At 41.8% G+C, this 19,374-nt stretch overlaps 1 protein-coding gene across 1 annotated transcript in view; it reads left to right on the top strand.

Annotated features, from left to right (window-relative positions):
* LOC140996026 (ADP-ribosylation factor-like protein 15) overlaps positions 1-13,244 on the top strand; it is a 103,547-nt gene extending 90,303 nt beyond the window's left edge. Inside the window, exon 5 of the mRNA XM_073466231.1 lies at positions 11,191-13,244. Within this exon, the coding sequence (XP_073322332.1) occupies positions 11,191-11,343 (153 nt within the window). The 3' untranslated portion in view covers positions 11,344-13,244. The remainder of the gene's footprint in view (positions 1-11,190) is intronic.
* Positions 13,245-19,374: the final 6,130 nt, after the last annotated feature.

Below are 19,374 nucleotides of genomic sequence, written 5' to 3' on the forward strand. Positions count from 1 at the left end.
GTAAATGCCCCTCAAGAGGCATTGAGGATTTGAGGTCCAATCACCCAGACCACATTCTTTAGGCAGTGTGTACACACGTGTCCTGAGCCACATTGAAGGACTGCCTGCTCAACTGACATCCTCTGCGAAAAAAACAATAAGAAGCCACAACAACAACAAGAGGCATAAAGGATGAGGATCCCCTGAAACCTTTAACAAATTGTGCAATTTTGAGTGTTGTTTAGTGAGGAGAAACTTTAAAAATGTGCTGTTTATGACAAATTCTAAATCATTTCGGCATTCCCGTAAATATGGCATTAAATGCAATGCAAGCTTTTTTTTTCTCCTTGTAAAAACTGTCACGACATCGCTGTTACCAGCTTACGTGTCTAAAGTGCGTCATACTTTCTAACAGCTGTTTGAACATACTGTTGTAGCTGATTTCACCATTAAGACTAAATTCATGAAAGTTAACATTTTATTGGCAGTAAACATGTCAATATTACAAATGCAGTAAACAGTAACCAATATAGACTACACGGAGGAAGTCCCCAGGCTCCCTTTTAAAAAACATTCAATTTTGAGAGTTGTCAAGGTAAGAAACTTCAAAAAAACTATGAAAAATTCAGAATTATTTGGACCATTTGTAAATGCATCCAATATTAGACATTTAGGATGGATGGGAAAACCAGGTCCAAACAGGCCATCAGTCACCAGTTATTACATTTAAAAACAGGACAGAGTCAGAGTGTGGGGCAATGTGTTTGTCAGAGAAACTCTAAACGTATATTTCCATGCAGTCTAGGTGGCCTCATGTCAAACTCTACTACAAAGAGGAAGAGAGTCCAGATGTTTTTGCTAGTAAATATATCTGACTCTTTCATAAATGGTGAACCACTTTCAGAGGTACTGTAGCATACATTTCCATAGTGCCTATTAACCTCTGTTTGCATGTGTGATGTGTGACTGATTACACAAGAAAGGACTGCAGACCCTCAGTGTCAGGAGAGATCTCACAGAAGTGTACCCAGTGCTTCATCCATCCCACCTTGGGAGGCAAGGGTTGGAAAACCAGTCAAGCAGCACATATTGATTACCCCCTAGAGAATGTGGGCCAAGCGCAATATGTGAAGCTACTTAGAAACTTCTCGTTTCTTTGATGGTTTATCTCTCTTACATCTTTGTCTATCCCACTAGTGCAGCCCTCCCGCCCACCTTCATCTCCGCTTTCTTTCCTTTTCCCACCCATACAGCCTTTCTCATCCTGTCATCCCTGGGCTGGTGGTCTGTCCCTTGGGGAGGTTAAGGGGCACCGTGGGTGAGAGGGAAGTCGGCAGGTTGTGCGGGCACCGTGCTCGCCTTTTCCCACAGCCCACGTCAAATGCTGCTGAACCCTGACCCCAGTGGGTCCTCACTCTCAAAATCAGTGTGGAACGCAATTCAGCCAGCCAGACCCTATTCAAGACCGGACTCACCATTGGGTGAGAAAGAATCTCCCCCCATCCCAATTGTGGTCACTGCCCTCCCTTTTGTCTGCTGGCCAGGCAGGGTCGGACGACCGGCCGCCACTAGCCAGGACAAGACTTCCGAAAAGCCTATTCAGCATGTGATTTGACCCCCAGGTTCCATTGCTGACTCACAGGGATCAAACGCTGGGAATCTCTGGGGGTTCTCTACCATGAGTATTTTCATCCATTGAAACGAACCCTTTTGACAAAACTTGAAATGACGAATGATTTTTTTCTAAAAGGTTCCTTGATGGCATAGCAATGTTTTACAAATTTGGAAGTCCTGGAAAAGTTTCATCCAGGCTCCACAGAAGTGGTGGCGATGGAAGACTTTTGTTTCAGCCTCCTTTGTCGTTCACTTCCTAAATACCTCACTGTCATTGAGTATACATATAATGAATTGAAAAAGAAGGAGCACATGGGACAGCTGTCATCCCTGACAATTGTGGTATGAAAATGCTTTTGCTTGGCCTGGGCCACAGCATTGGCTGTACACTCCTGATTTTCCTGGTAATGATTAAAACCAGTCAGAAGCCATTCTGTAACAGAGGGAATTAATAGTGCATAAAAATAAACACATTTTCTGAAGTATATCTCGTTTCATTCTTGATGCTGCGCCCAGGGAGCACTCATCAGACACCACTGATGTGTGGATTTAACAAACAAGTTTTGTAGAGTGATGTAACCCACGGTTGGTTAAAGTTGGACTTTAAACAGCTGGAAAAGTTGCCATTTAATCTCTGTTGTGTATTTGAACAAACAAGCCGTGATTTCATTATATCCTTTAATTTATGATTCGTTCTCTGATCAGTCTTTTGTCCCATTCGTCCCCTCCGATGCCATTTACAGTAAGAAACGTCTCTGTGATTAATTTACAGAACAAGCACACAAACATGTACAGATGCACTGACACAGAAAGAAACACTGTAAAGCTGTGGTCATCATTACAAATAGGAGAAGGTATGCAAGGCAGAAAAGTTAAGAAAACCCAGAAACCTTGACTTTAAAATATGATGGTCCCATGGCATATGAGAGTGTGTTGTGTGTGTCTGTTTGTCTATGTGAGAGAGTGTGAATGTGTGCGAGTGTGTGTGCAGTCTCCAACTTGACGCATGGTTTAAATCTTTTGCAGAAGGGGAGCACTTTGATTGTAATGCCGCGTGCTGTGTGCTAAAGCGGGGGCCTGCTGCAGCTTTAAAGCTGGTCAACTGTCAGGACTGGAGCGTGAAAGGGGGGCCCCAGAGTGAAAGGGGTGGAGGGTCCCACTAGGGGGGTCCTGGAGGAGGAGGGGTGGCTTGTAACGGACCTCCTGGGCTTTGAGGGCCCTCTGTGTGGGCTGCTACAGCAAGGCGGCCTTCTTCACAAGAAGAAGAGAGGGAGGGCAGGCGGGCTCGAGGGAAGGTGCTGGCGCATTGGCCTCTGCAGCAGGGAGCATGGGCAGAACGCCAGCTCACCCGTTCAAGTCCCACAGACCAGATGTTCCTTGTCAGGGAGCTCTTGGCCTTTAATAAATTGAGTTACTGTAAATCTGTAATAAGGCAAGGCAAACATAGGCACCCCACGTCCCCCGCTTCACACACATCCGAGATATTGTGCCCTCACAGACATTTCTTACTGTCCCACAGGTCAACCCCTGGTGAAGGGGCCATGTCCCAGCTACTGAACCTGCCAATTACTTTTCAACCTACACATGAGGACGGATGTTATTCTTCCCCTTTGCCCCCAACCCGCACGCTAACTATTGAAAATGTCATTCATGCTTCTAGACTGTCGGATCACCTGGTTTCTGATCTTCAGCCCTTGATCTTGTTCAGAGACCTGACCCAAAAGAAAATGTATTTTGATATGTTATGGTTACAAATAAACTCATGGCTTTAGATTTAATAATCTTGTTTAGGCAAATGTGCATTTTAGGTTCGCCTGTTTTATGTGCCAAGATCTGGTTTTGATAAGTTTGCTCAGAATGATTATGTATGATTCTACTGAAAGTGGATAAACATTGAATTGATAAACACTGAATTATCACCTAGCCCCAGTCCTCAGTGTTTAAGTATGTTTGAATGTGTGTTCTGCACACACCGCATCTGCTGTTGCCACTACCAGACTTGAGGCATGGGTCATTTACCCAGGTAAGAGCGGCCAGTGTTTTTGGAAGTCATCTGATCTCCTGCAAGAAAAATAAAAATAAATACCTCTGTGCTACTGAAAGGGTTAGGAAGAACATCCCCTGTGCAGTCTTGCTTAGATTTACAGCACCTCTGAGGATGGCTCTTGATCTGGCAGTGGTCAGTTGGCTTTGAAGAGAAGTGTACAGCAAGTGAATCACTTTGAACCTGCACTGAACTGAGCCTGAGGGAGACCCATGGTCCCACCTGAGTGGAACAGGACAGTAAATCTAAAGGCAGCTCAGTTTTTGCACCGTGACACGGGGACTTAAGTCTTAATTTGTTGCCTGCAGAATTCCCTGGTCCAACAGTTCTACAACTATGGCTTGGAGCCAGGGTGGCCTAAACGCTTTTACGTGCTGGCTAGCCTAGATCGTTTCCATAACAAATGGAAGTACTAAATTGAAAGTCCATATCTTTGTGTCTTTCTCCCACTCCCTCGCTCCATGCTCGGACTTCAGGCTTGTGGTCCTTGCATTATATGCTTGTGTTGCCATTGGTTCTTTTAAACTTGTTCATGGTTCTGCATGGGTCAGTTGCACTTCTGCACACACCTGCAAACCGCAAAATGTACTGATGATTGACCTTGGCCTTTGTTACCCCTCCGCTGATTGCTTCCTCTTCAACCTCTTGCAAAAATATTTCAGCCACCAGATAGTTAATGAATATTTCAAGACAACAAGAAGCAAGTAGAAAAAAAACAGGTCATGCTGTAAAATGGCAAAATGCAGCGAGAGGTTGGGAATCGGAAACAAAACCAGTTGTTTGCCAACCGCAAAAAAACAAAGAAAACAATAGAGGAAAGAGAAAAAGAAGAAGCGCAAAAATGGCTGATCGGTCAGATGTGAGATCAGATGTGAGTTAAATGTTCGCTGGGTCAGAATTTATTCAGAAATGGTTCCCCATCTCCCATTAAACTCTTTTTCCAAAAGGGCAAGAAACATCTCAAGCAAGCCTAAAAACTTTAAAGCAACATCAAAGAAGTTTTTCCAAATTTTGCAGTTTCCATCAACCTTTTCTAATGTAATACTTGAAAATAAAAACATGTTGATGGAAACATGGCTCTTGACAAGTCCTGAGAGGATGTCTGAATGAAATGTTGTGCACACGAGATGGGGCAGGGTTTGGCACGAGGACCATACCAAGCCTTTTTAACTCCTCTCTCTGTGCTGTGCCACCTGAGAGCTATCCCAACAAACTTCAGAGGGGGGTCTTGAAGTCCCCACTTCACATAATCTGGAAACAAAGGCGGTCGTGTCATGTCCCTCACCTACAGCTGATACTTTCACTTAACAGGTGATCAGGTCATTATCTACCTTGGGTAGGGCTCACGAACAGTAATCTCCCCTGATGGAAAACCGTCAGGGTTGTTCGAGGTGTTACAGCCTTGCTTAAATAGGCTTTAGGTTTGACTTACTGGCTAGTGGGCTGTTTCATTTGACACCTCCCACAGTTTGTGGTGCAATGTTTGTTTTTTCACAGGCTTCCCAAGTGTTCCTCTCTTGGGGACCTCCGGGCTTTCTCATGTCTTTAAGGCTCTTTAGGTAAGCCGGAAAAGCAAACAAAGGCATATCTATTATATGGTAAGTGGATCTCACATTACCCTTCCATTTCAATGCAGTCGCCAGTGTGGGCCACTTTCCAAGCGACTGATATTTTCACAGGGGCCAACATGTCAAGGGATGGTGTAATTGATTGTCTTGGATATTCGAGTATGCCACTTTCCCTAGACCCCCTAATGCTTCCTTCTCCAGTTATATAGCTTACTCGTGTGGTGAGGATTTGACACATGACAGTGAAGCAGGATAGACATGTGGTCATGGTACATATTAGGACAAGGGCATTGGAGGCCATATCTTCCACTGAGTGACTGAGGCACTGTTATTTTACAGCTAATTCTCTATTAAAAATTCCCTTTGAAAATATCTAATGCCGTATATAAAAATGTGTTTGGCTGCTTTCTGCTTGCCAAAGTTAACTTAATGCACACATGCTCTTAAGTAGCCCTCAGACAAAGGATGTTATTTTTGTTGAAAAAGGATCCCTGCTGAAGTTTGTCCAAATGAAAACCTCAAGGCTGAAATCATTGGTTCTCCAATGAGTTGATTGAGTAAAGCTCTCTTTGCTCCACAGAGGAGTTTTGATCGTTGCCTGCAGGAAAGCAACGTTTAAAGGATAACATATCTGTTTGAGTAAGTCTTTTTATCAGCTACCTCTTTATGTTTTGTTTTTTTAAACATGGCTCAAAGGCAAAATCTTCTCAAGTGAACATTTCCTGTTCTTCCTTTTATGATCTTATTACTTAAACAGGAAGAGATTATTACTATTATTTGATATTATTGAATTTAGTTCCGATATTTTTCTCAGACTTTTGGAACCCGAGGCAACTGCAAGAGCCAGACTCGACCAAAAAAAAGAAAAAGAAATTGCCCTAAAAGAAAAAACTGAGAGTTGACAGCGCAGGTCATTTAACTTTCTTTAACGATACTGATCTGCTGTCGGAGTGTATCCAACAAAGCTGCGTCTGCTCCATCTGGCTTTGCTGTTAGCCTCTGCAAGAACGCTGGAACTGACTTTAAATTTCCCAAATACGTTCTTGTACATAGCGCAAGACCATTGAAGCACGGCAGGTCCTTTTATCAGAAAGATCCTGAACATGGCATGTTGACTGAGTGTACTATGTTGCCTTGGATCTCTGCCATCACACCCTTGAGAAGGGCACTTAACCTGAATTACTCGGCACAAACTTGACTGCCAGAATGACTTTAGGAAAAATACAGGGTAGAGATAAAATAATGGGATCGCTCTATGGAAATTGTTGAAGTGAATAATTCACCATTCCAAACATGGCCAAGGTGGATTGTATGAGGCTAACGTGTACCATTTTACCATCAACAGATTCAATTTAACTTAAGGATGTAGGCATTTGAGCAGAATACACCTGCTTTATAGTTTGATCCTTAATTTTGTTTTAAACTGAACACCACTGCAGAACAGAGGACATACATTTTGTCAGGGGGATTTTCTCACATATATTCTCAGCAGCCAACGTTATGCACCTCCATGACTAGAACTTGGCCTCAGGCATCTTTCTCTTCTCTCCTGTCCAGTCAGACTTTTTTTTTTTTTTTTGCCTCTGTCTGCCTCCCCGGTGTGTTTAGTTGGTCAGGAGGCCAGAGCAGGGCTCTGCTGGCAGCAGACAGCCGCTAAAGCTCCTTTTATTCTACCAGGATATCCTCTTGACTCGACATGATGCCAACATTGACCATCCCATGTAATAATCTGGCACAGGTCAGGAAGAAGCTGCGTACACGTGCCATGCATGCCCATCCGCTGTCTTAAAGAGCCTGAAGTAGGCTTGCCAGGGTTGGAGCTTAAGCTAAGCTGACTCACTGTGCAGACACTGGGTCACAAATTGTCAACCCTAACGATGTATCTTAAATGAAGTGACATTCCCTCCAGACTAATTTTCCGTAAACATGATTGACGAATTTTCTCTCTTAATCAACATGTAAGTTCGAAAAACGAATTCTTTCTGGAGGAAACTTAGTCTTGTTGGCCAAGTTTATTTTGGTATCTGACCCACAAATAGCCCAGATACTGATTTCCAAAAGTGATAGAATAGGTGCCTACAATTTCCCACCCTGACCAACTTTTCCCTCACCTCTCCCTCATAAAATCATTAAGTCGCTTGCATACATGAACACTAATTTATGTCCTCCATCATCAGCCAGTTTATCACCAAATCTTTCTTTGCTGTTCCTGAATGTGAGTAACTGTTAAAAACAACTGCAAGCCATAATTCATATAAACTAAAACATGTTACCTGTGTCAGATGTTGGTGCAGGCAGCCAGTTATTACGAAGTTATTCAAGCGTAGTAGTTCAAATCACCAACACGAAGGTAGTGAAATAGGAAATGCCAACCTTCATATTGCCTAAAAAGTGGGATTAATTGACCACTCGTCCACCTTGCATAAATTGGTGACACATTTCTGTTAATCAGTTATCCTTACAATAGAATAATACGGTAATGCTGAAAGTCACTGTAATTGAAAAATGTCATGAAAATATATAATCCAGCTCATGCAAGTTCTCAGTCATTGCACTGCCCGCTCTGCACAACTTGTCACATTCAGAAATCACTCCAACTCTTCAGGTCTGTTGCCAGAATGTTCTGCTTTCCTGAGTTTTATGGCTCTCCCCACAACAGCATACCCGGGTGGTTAACACGGCAAGATTCCAGCAGCAGGAATACAGTTGACACAGACACAGGTGATTAAAGATTTTTTGACACCCTTATGCATGTATAAGCCGCTTTCTCCCATGCACAAGGCGAGGCCCCCGGTCTGTATGACCTAGAAGAAGCTAGACTGGATGACCCAGTGGTCATCCTAGGAGCCATCTGGCAACCCACGTCTTGTGTGGCTTACCCTTCCCACTGCCTCACGCAATTCCTTAAGCAAGCATAAGTGTGCTTAGGAGGACTTAATCTCAGAGAAACTGGTTTGGGCCACAGTGTTGACTGCCGATGTGGATGCACCCGGCTGTTCATGGGTCACGGGGTTCCTTCTCTCATGTAACACTGAGACAGAGTTGTTGGCGACGTATTCTGTCCGCCTGTTGTAGGATTAAAGTCTGTGAATTGGATGTACCCTGTCAATGAAATGTGGCCCGTATGAAGGTGCTCATACCAACAAGGTATTAAATAAATCAGGGATTCTTTGTAGTTTCAAGCTCTTCGTGTTCCCATGACTGCACAACTGTAAAGCTGCACTGAAAACTTAATAAGTCATCTGGGTTCATACAATCAATCTTACCAACGACAGAAGGCATCTGCCGCGCTGTGAGAAGCCCATGGGTGTGTTCTGAAGCAAGGAGGGGAAGTGAGAGAAGCTTGAGCCTGTCTGCACTTGCACAGAGGTCACTGCTGGCCTTTTGACTGTCTGCCAGTGCAGGGGCCAGAGTCTTCCAGAAGAGGGCCTTGGCTACAGGCAGACAAGTGAGCCAGCCAGCCAGACAGGCAGCCAGCCGCATCGTCTACAGTCTAGGTCTGGGGCTAGAGCCTGGACTAGGGCAGCTCAAGTTACCCAGACAGATTTGTTAACACTGTTTGGGTCCGCTCGGCTTTCTAGCCAGGCCTCTGAGCCAAACGCGGCTGAGGTGACTTAATCTGTCATTAAACTCACATTACACCCGGACAGAGACTCGGCTCAGGGGCAGAGACAGTGCTCACTCTCCCACTCACTGGCATGGCTGGCTGGATTTGAGCAGACACAAAGAATACCCCCCTCCCCCTCCTCCTTCTCCTCCTCCCCATCCTCTTCATGCCACACACCATGGCACAGCTAGACAGCCCAGCACGGTCTAGACAAAAGCAATTTCACTTGAAGTTGAAAAGTCATTTGACTGTGTGACGGGCACCTGTGCGGATACAGTGGTGTTTACAGCGTGCACAGACGTATTTGTCTTCTTGTATTGGACTCGACTTTTTAAGACGGTTATCTGCTTTTTTGATTTTAGGAATTTGTTCAATCATCAATCTTCATTTTATGTTTGCAGAAAATATGCAGAGATACTATCTGAATCTAAACAGATTTTGATTAAACTCATAATTTCTAGTCATGCAATGTCTTACATGGTTTCACAGCATTGGTATTTCTGCAGTGATTGATGAGTGTCCCCTTTCCAGCGTGTGTCCTTTTACAGACACTCAATGTGAAAACCAGATCACAGTAATCAGTACAAGAAACCATTAGAGTCGACTGTGGGAATGTATCATCGAGCTCTTCATATTTTAACAAGAGAAGATAACTGAGGAAAATTTGAATATTTTCTATCATCTTTTTAAATCAGTTATGAATACTTCATCATATACTGATCCAACTGATAATTATCATAAATGATGAAACATGAAACTGACTAAACATGGCGGGAAATTGTTCTTGTATTGCATCAGTGGCATTATTAGCATTTAGATTTTTGTCTCCGAGCTGCTGACAGTACACATTTGTCTTTGTGCATTCTTCACTGGCTATCAGACAAACAGGAGGAGATGGCTGAACTTCACTCATGTCGGGCAAACGAAATTGCTTCCATTACTCTCGGCTTGAAAATGTCAGAAACCCTAACAACCTGCAGTACCTTCAGCGGAGGTCTAAGACATTGTTTCCCTCTGCTGAGATTTGTTTTTACGTAACAGCTGGTTCTGGTTCTCCCCTCAACCTCACCGCACCCCCACTCATGAGCTGCTAAGAGCCTGCATATGAACTTTATAATCGACTGTTACAAAGAGCAGTGCCAAGCCAACGAGCCACAGACGTCTCACATGAGAAGACTGTTTTATTTCATTTAGTTTTTTGTTCTATTTTATTTATTTATGTCTTTACTTTGGTTGCATTCTGGATGCAAAGCAGTGTTTGGACAGTTTCATGGCTATGCCTTTGTGCATTTGTGAGTGATTATGTGAAGAAAACACATTGTGCATGGAAAACTATTTCAAGTGCAGGAAGGGATGATACGCAGCTCTCTTGTTTTTTTTCTTTTTAATGTTCCTGGCCTCAGAGGACAAAGAGTGTGGCCTCTGAAAACGGCAATACAACGGTTGAACCGGGGCTAATGTTATATTTTATAAAAATTAAATTCTTAGAATGATAATCATGTTCAATCACTTTGTTTTAGCCGAGTCATGAACTGACCATATACTGATCTAAAATCATCCCAAAGCTTTACCTCGGAGAGCAAAAAAATCTGCGGGTTTTCATCCCAATAGTCAATAAAGCACAAGATAATATTGGCTACTGTCTCCCAGATGTTTAGAGGTTTTATTTACTGAAATCACCTGGTGTTGTGTTTGCTTAGGGTGAGAAAATCTTCTACTATCGGCATTAAATGATGTAAGGTTTGAGTCTTGTGATGTAATTGTTAGTTTGAACATTTATGAAAGAATCAAAATGTGTTTGACCTTGAATGAAAGAGCTCTGAAGGATTTTTAAAATGTAACTGCTGATATTTAAAGAGATTTTCCCAATGTAAATAGTTTATCATATATCGCTGTGTTGGTATTGTTCCTGCAACATCATAATCAATGTTGCACTAGGACTGTCATTGCAACTTAAAAGGCTTAAAAGCAACAAAGTCTAAATAGAGAGACCAGGAGACCTGGATACATGTCCAACCATTTGTCTCCCATGCTTTTATTTTCATTTTGCTGTTGCAGTTTGGTTCGTTTTAGGTAACAATTATATTTGGTTAGGTTTAAGCAACAGACATACTTGGTTAGGTTTAGGTAAAGGTGGTTTGGGTTAAAATGGATCCTTTCACAACATTAACCACGTGTTAGATAGTCTCGCTTCTCTCATGTGTGTATTATCACAAATACCTGATTGGTAAGTAGCAATGATGATCCTGAAGCCACGTTTATTATGCTGTTGTAGGAACAACACAGCCATATCATATCATGCCATGAAAATACCATTTAACATACTCATTTGCTAAAACTGATTGTTTTGACTGAGGGTTTTCTCTGTTTTCCTGCAGGTTAAGAAGTACTTTGAGCTGGAGCCGCTGGCCAGAGGGAAGCGCTGGATCCTGGAGGGCAGCACCACCGACAATATGGAGGCAGTGAAGGAGATCTTTGGTCAGTTCATTAGTCTGTTGGAAGATAAAGACACAGAGCCTGCAAGGATATGATGCTAACGCTGCTAATGCTAAGAGACATTAGCGGTTAACCACGAGGAAAACACAACGTCCTGCTGGTGCCCATGTACACACACTCATGCACAGACACAAACATGCACACACAAAAAAATAAAGCAGAAGTTGGCCTCTCTCTTCGAGAAGTGTATTGTATGTTATCTTCCCTTCACTGCGCTCTCATTTTTCAAATTGGATGAGTGTGCACAAGCAGCAGTCGGCCACTGCAGCCTGACAGAGGAGAGCTGCCATCAAACCCACCCGATGTAAAGCAATCAAGAAAAATCGTCGAACTTTGCCAGAAATGGAAATCTTGTTTACTATCGTCTGTGCCATTGTGATTAAACCAGTGGCATGTGGGACATGTGGCATTCCTTCAGCCATCATTGGACACTAACACACACATTCTCACTCTCTCTCACAAACACACACACACACACACACACACACACACACACACACACACACACACACACACACACACACACACACACACACACACAGTCACACACAAAGTGGAGCCCAGGTTGTCTGTAGATATGTTTAACATCTCCAGTAATTACTTTACAAGATGTTTGGGTGGGCACTGTTGATGTTCTTTCCACTGAGAAGTACTGTACAGCTGTCAAGTGTGCTTCTTCTGTTGACTCGGTAACAACGAATGTCGTTGTGTGATTGGAGTGCGTAGTCCAAAGCCTTGTGTTATGTACGGTAGTTACATATCGGTGTGTTGCACCGTGTCTGAATATCTAATCTGAATAGTGTAGTCTGAGTATCTCCATGGAGTATTATGTACATGCAAACAAGTACATTGCTGTGTACCCTCCTGTGCAGCCATACACAAGTACTACTAATCATGTGACTAAGTGCTACATGACTTTTTGGAGAAGTGAGGAGAAAGTGGGAACAAGTCTGAATGCTTTTATAAATGTGCAACTTAGGATATATTTTATAGCTCTGTATGTTAACCTTGTAGAGCTACGTTCAGATTTTTTTATATATCATACCACAATTATTAATTCTTTCAAATCAAAGACCAAAAAAGATTAAAAAACAAACAAAAAAACTGCGATGATTGACCAGGCTGGATGTTGCCACAAGGTAGAGAGATCTGAAGGATTTAGTTTTATTTCAGTGTTAAGCAAATGTCATGTTTGTTTATTCTTTCTTTGTTTTTCTACATTTTTCATTTTTACTGTATTTCTTTTCTTTTCCTTTTGAAATTGACACAATCCCTCTTAACACTGGTGGGCGACTCCAGTCTCCCATCAGGGTGGAATACAAACTATCAATCAGCCACAGCAACAGCTGCATCTGACAAGTCCCTGTCCGACACCCTAATGCCTTCCAACTGTCTGTGAAGACCCCTCCCTGTCTGCTCTTCATCGCAGACCAGTGCCCAGCCTCATCCCAGCCCTTCCCAACCAACACTGCCCCTCCACTGCAGCTCTGCTCCCTGTCCCGGTTACTGCTCAGTGGGGTTTGAATCCTACATCTTTCAGTCCGGCTGCCCTCGTGTGGATTCCACACCTCTAAAACGAGTCGTTCTGATTGTGCCACAGGTGTGTGGACAATGTTCACACCTCCTCCCTAGGTGCTTGTCTTGTTGTTGTTGCTTTGTTCAGTATTTTGTCAGGTTTTTAGAGATTGAATCACTTTTTGTACCTGACATGAGATCAGCCAGGTAGTTTTTTACAATCTGAAAAGATCGGTGCATTCACTTGAATGCAAATAAATATGTCAACTGAGGATTATACCAATGTTGGACTTTGCGTATCATCTGCTCACACAAAGGTTTTAAAACATTCACTGTAGCCGTTTTTTTTTTGTTTTGTTTTTTTATTTTTTTTTTCAATCATATGTTTTGTCTAAAATGGCAATTAAAGTTTTAAAAATTTGAATATTGTCTTAGTAATTATTTACATTTTGATTCTGCCATGATGTCTCTTTTTCTTATCATGACTTATTATAAAAGTTTTGCCAGTTCAGAATGATTCCTGAATTTTTTTGAATGTTTTACATGTTTATTAATAGGAGAAATTCAGAGACCAGGTGTGAATATCGTACTACGTGCCATCTTTATGAAATGTGTGATCAGTTGAATGTAAATATGCGTCTGGAAACATTTTTCTTCACCATGTCTCTGATTTGTCATTTAAGGTGACCTGTGGAAATCTGAGAGAGCGCAGATGAGCCAGTGGAGGTTGAGCTAGGGTTTTTCTTTTATTTAAAAAAAGCACCCAAAGTCAAAGTGTAGCAGCTGAAGAAAGTTTCGAGTGGAAAGTTAACCGAGTGAGACAGGAGTTCCTGATAAATATACTCCACTCTCTGCTACCTCTGCCTCCCCTTTTCTTCTCCTCTTGCCCTTCTTCCATCTCTTTCAAATTAACCGTGTGGCTTTAATACAATGTGTGTCATGCAGGTTGCCCTGGCGACTCTTTGATCCTGTTTTCCAGTCTCTGCCTCTGGGGCAGACGTGCTTCTCTTCAGTCTGCTGCACACCAGCTCTGGAAGCTGCTGCAGCCCTGAGACAAACCATGGGCTGCTGCGCTCGTCTCGCTCCCCCCTCTTCTTCCTGTCGCTCTCACTTTCTCTCTGTTTTTTTGAGTCCTCGCTATCTCTCTCTCTTCTTGCTGTTATTTTCCTCTCTGTAAGGTTCTCTCCATCTCTCTGTCTCTCTCTCGCTCACTCGCTCTGCTTCCCTTTGGTCACGCCGAAGCAGCCCTCCCTCAGCATGGGCATCCAGGATGCCCAGGGGAAGGGAAGAGGCCAGGACCTCAGCGAAGCAGCCCTCCCGGGAGAAATAAGAGAGAGTGAGGGGATCTCTCTTTCTCTCTTCCACTCCTCCTCACTTGCTCTTTCTGTCTGTACAGTTGATTTTATTCTGCTGAAAAAGATGCAGCCAGTCCTCTCCTCCCACGCTGAACCTTTACCTGCGCTACCTGTTTAATTGCTGGTGTCTGGCTGTGTTGTTGGGTGGGGTGGGGGGGGTTTCCTCTTGTCTTGTTGGCAGCAGACCCTCAGTGTGGTTTACAGATAAGAAGAAAGTTATGTTGTTGTTGTGCGGTAATACAGTCCAGACTTTTCCAGTCCGCCTGCGCTCACAGTTGCATTACAAAACAACAATAACTTGATGTGTACTGTGATGGATAGAAAACTTTCAAGTCTCTGCAAGTTGATTTTTATGATTTACTAAAATGAATGATGATTAATGACTGCCTGGAAGGGAGGAAAAAACACTGAGGAATCTAACAAACAAGCCTAATTGTTGGCACTAATATGAAGTGTTGCAAGTTTTAGTTTTTTTTAATTCAGCATGTAAAGAATGACACCATGCAAGAAATTAACTTGTAGTAGAGTTCAAACATGCCAACCACAAACATTCTTGCAAGTCTGCAGCTTCCAGCAGTCATTCCGCGTTTTGGTTTTGATTTTCTTCATCATTATTGTTTTCTTCCTTTGTATGGCCTAGGACTAAAAAACAGCAGAATGAATGGAGCCATGTGGGCTTTTGTAAAATATTACTCTCAGGTTTTTGCCACATTTGATCGCAGCACTCCTTAAACAGTAAAGTAGGTGTAGTAGTAGTAGTAGTAGTAGTAGTAGCTGCCTGAGTGTGTTTTAACTGCTCTTTACACTTAAGAGACAGAAATCTGTTTCTGCATTTCAAAACACATCTGATGATCAGCCAACTAAAGAAGAACAAAGAACAGCACACAGTGTTTGATAAATCCAGCCACACCTACCAAAAACAATAGATGTTACATAAAACATCAACAAAAACAAGAACAAGTACTGGCAGTATCAAATTAATGACAGATTTTAGGAAAAATGTCTGAAGTAAACATTAGTGCGTCCAACAGCTGCAGTTTTAGCTCTCCAAACTAAAAAAGGAGTGAAATCACATGTACAAATATTCTTGAATTTTTCAGCATTTTTTTTTTTACCTGAAAAATCTTGACTTCCTTCTAGAATACTGTGAAACTATATAAAACAAAGTTACAGGAATTTTAGTGACAGACTTGAATATTTTGTAGGTACGGTTTGATGCCACATACAGTATAACGACCTACCAGAAGTACAAACAAATACGATCACACACAACAAAACAAATCCTGTGAGCTTTGTGAAATGCAAATTGCGCGACCCAACGGGGAACCTAACTTTCGTTTACAAGACAAACAAAAAGACGACATGTTTTCTTAAACTCTGCAAAGAATTCCCCTTTCTCTCAGTCTTCTCCCGTCCAGTGTGTGTGGCAGCATTTCTGCTGATAAGACCCAGCCAGGAGGTGGAACAGATGTTGCCCTGACATCCATCTGGGCCTCGTACCCCTGCTCTGCCTCCCACAGCCGACGCTCCACGCGGGACACCCCGCATTCCCGGCCCCCTCACAGCGAGGGGCCGCTCCTACGAAAAGAAAGCTCCCCTGCTCTGGATCCTCGAGCAGTGACGCAGCACAGAAACCACCTTGATGCTGCTTTCATTCATGTTGCGTGTGTGTGTGACAGAGAGAGATATACTAGTCAGTTATCAGACAGGACTTTTGGGTTCATTCGAGGTGTTTCCTCTTTGTTTCAACACTCTCTCACACACACACCCTTTTGAAAAACAAACACAAATGACGGAAATGCATTGATATGATGTAAGATTGTGAGAAAATGTTCCCTGGAGCGAATAATCATTTCCAAATACGTTAGACGACGGTTCCAACAAGTCACAAAATTGTCAGCACTTTGACATTCTGACTTGTGTTACTCCACATGTTTTCATTTATTTCAAGGTGAAATTTGTAAGATAGTTGATTTCTGGTTCTCATTTCCAGGAAATGAGACTACAAAATAAACCATCTTCCTCTGGAATGCTGCACTTTTAGACTGACCAGCAAACTGCTAGTTTTGTTTATCCTGAAGGTGTGAGAGCCAAGATGAATGGTTGATGTCCACCCCAAATGTCAATTTTATTTTAATTTGATGGATTAATACACATGACAAAGCAAATATTTGCATTTTTCAGTGGCCAAACCATGTCAGTGTTGAACGTTAATGTTTTCAGTTTGAATTATTTTAAAGGAGGCATATTCTGCTCATTTTCAGGTTCATAGTTTTATTTTGGGTTACTTCTAGAATAGGTTTACATGTTTTAATGCTCAGAAAACACATCAGTTCTCTCATACTGTCCAGAACTACGGCACTGTATTCCCCCTCTGTCTGAAACACCGTTTTAGCTCCTGTCTCTTTAAGGCCCCTCCTCCTTAACACCCAGTCTCGTCTGATTGGTCAACTCACACACACCTGAGCCATCACCACTAACAACAACAGAGCAGCTGTGTTAAATCAATTCTCACGTGCCAAACTAGCCGAAAGGCATTAAATTATGCAAATGTGTGACACGATGACTTGGTGTGATGTCACAAAGTTACAGAATTAAAGGCGGGACTACTGACGAGGCGTTTCAGGAGCAGTGTTTTCTGTAGGAGAGAGGAGCTTCTGTTGGTGCCAACTTTGACCTTTTTAACTTTCAAGATATTTTACACGCACAAGAACCGATATAAAACACTGATGGAAAGCAAAAAATAACAATAATAATATTAATATTAATCTACTTAAGTAGAATCTGAAGTTAATATGATGATACTACAACTTTAAGAACAATCTCAAACAACATAACACATATGGAGCTCTAAGTAACAAAGGAAAAGTAAAATATTTAGTGAAATGTATTCAAGCTTTGCCTGATAAGAACTTTTTCCTTCCCACCAAAGCAAATAAACTGTGACTTTTTGTTTTTACTTATTTAAACACTGAGTCACGAACAGTCTTGTTATTGTGTGTTAGTACCCAGTGATTTATCAGTAACTTACAGGTGTTTTTTTCCATCAGCTTTGTGTTTTCAGATGTGCAGCAGGAGATTCCTCACAACTGACGTCCCTGATTCTGAGGAATCCCTCCTGTCGTGCATGCGATCCTGCAGGTTTGCACTTGAGCTGTAAAACTAATGAACAACCTGAAGCTGATCTGATCTTAACGAGTTCCTCTCCTGCCAAGCAGTGAGTGAACGCACTCTGCAGCGACATGCCACAATCATTCTCCCCACTAATTAATATTCGACTTGATCCACTTGATTTTCCCTTTGTGGAGCTTTATGAGTCACTATTGTTTTTCTTTTGAACTTGAGTTTAATCCTTGATTAAACTTTGGTTCACCTGAGGATAAACTTGATTTAGCTTTTGATGTTCTACTTGTCCCCACATACTCTTTCAGTTTCATTACATCTGATAGAAAGATCATGATACACGAGCACATTTGAGTAAATTAAATCAGTCTGGATTTATTTAAGTAATTCAATCAGAAGTGGAAATTGAGGATATTGGGCACTGAACCAGACAGCTGCCACAGTCATTTCTTTCCAATCAATCCAGTTAGTCTAGACTGGCCGCTCAGACTCTCTCATTCTCATTTCTCATCACTTAACAAAACATTTTTCTTGATGTAACAATAAATAAACCCTCACAAATTTGTCTATTTCTGGAACCGATTCGGCATGCTGAAACTTGTGACCCCTGCCTCACAAACTTCCCAAACACATCCACAGATTGATGAACCACAGCAGGTAGATCTTGATATTTTCTGTCGTTGTCTGTTCTGGACACTTAGGTCTGTCTGTTTTTCTGGTCCTGCATGTGAGCAATGAAAACATGTCAAAGTAAACTAACACTTTCTACACCAATTTCTTCCTTTAAACAGTTGTCGAAGACGTATACAGATCTTTTACTTCAGTAACAGTTGCAATAAAAATTACAAGTAAAGGTCCTAACTAAAGATGAAGTGCAGAGGTGCTGCTAAATAAGCGGGACAAAGCGCTTACCAGATGACTGACGAGCCAATAAGAAGACAGACCACTTGTATCAGATATTCTGTCAGTGAAGTTTGTATACTCGGTGATTTTGTTTTTTGTTCTGTACTCGCATCGCAACATCTATTGCATTTCTGTCCGTCCTGGGAGAGAGATCCTTTTTTTTTTTTCCTTCTACAAGTGTTTCTCCTTACACAAATCGAGGGTCTAAGGACAGAAGATGTCACCGTACAGAGCCCACTGAGGCAATGTGATCGTGATTTTAGGCTATATAAATAAAATGGACTTGACTTAACAAGTGAACAGACTTGAACAGAGTGAAATAATAAGTTGACAAAAAATACCACATAAAATAAATCAAAAGACAAAAGATGAAAATGATGACAAAGAAATGCAATAAAATAGATTTACAAGCTATAAAAAAATAATAGAGTAAACAGTAATAATGCTGACAAACAACAACAAAACAAAAATACTATTAATCAGTTACTAAAATAGAATAAAGTCTATAAACTCTTTGTAATCAAAAGCCAGGCTGTAGAGGTAGGTTTTCAATTTACATTTAAAGGTGCAGTATGTAGTTTTGGAAAAGAAATTCGAACTCAGAAAGTTAATATTTACAATATTAACAAGAAAATAAAACAAACTCAGACATATTTATTTGATGTATCTCCATTTTAAGCAAGCCGTGTTAGACAGGCGCTAGAAAAGGTGGCTACTTAGAAGGGACCTGCAAATATAAACAAAGTGAAAGAGTACGACATTGTGTTGCCCGTTGAGGACATTTTGTTTATTCTGCTTATTCAATCATGACTGATGTTTTTCTCTCATTCTCTTCTCTTTAAATTTCTTCCTCAAAACTACATAGTGCCCCTTAAATGACATCAACATTTCAGGCACAGACGATCTAAAAGCTGCCTCACCATCACGTTTTCTGTCTCTTAAACGATGATCTTTAACTAGTAACTGTAGCTACCAAATAAATGTAAAACTACAATTAAAGAACAAAAAAAATCTCAAAAAATCAGAGGAGTCGTGTTACAGTATCTGCAAGTTTTGTGGGTTTGAGATTACCACGATGCTTTCAGGTAACCCTGTTTGGATATTAAAGGACTTAAACTTATGCTCTTGAAAAAAAATCGAGGAAACCCTGCTGTGCAATTCTCCTCGCGG

The sequence above is a fragment of the Pagrus major genome, chromosome 5 (genome assembly GCF_040436345.1).
Source record: "Pagrus major chromosome 5, Pma_NU_1.0".
NCBI classification, from domain to species: Eukaryota; Metazoa; Chordata; class Actinopteri; order Spariformes; family Sparidae; genus Pagrus; species Pagrus major.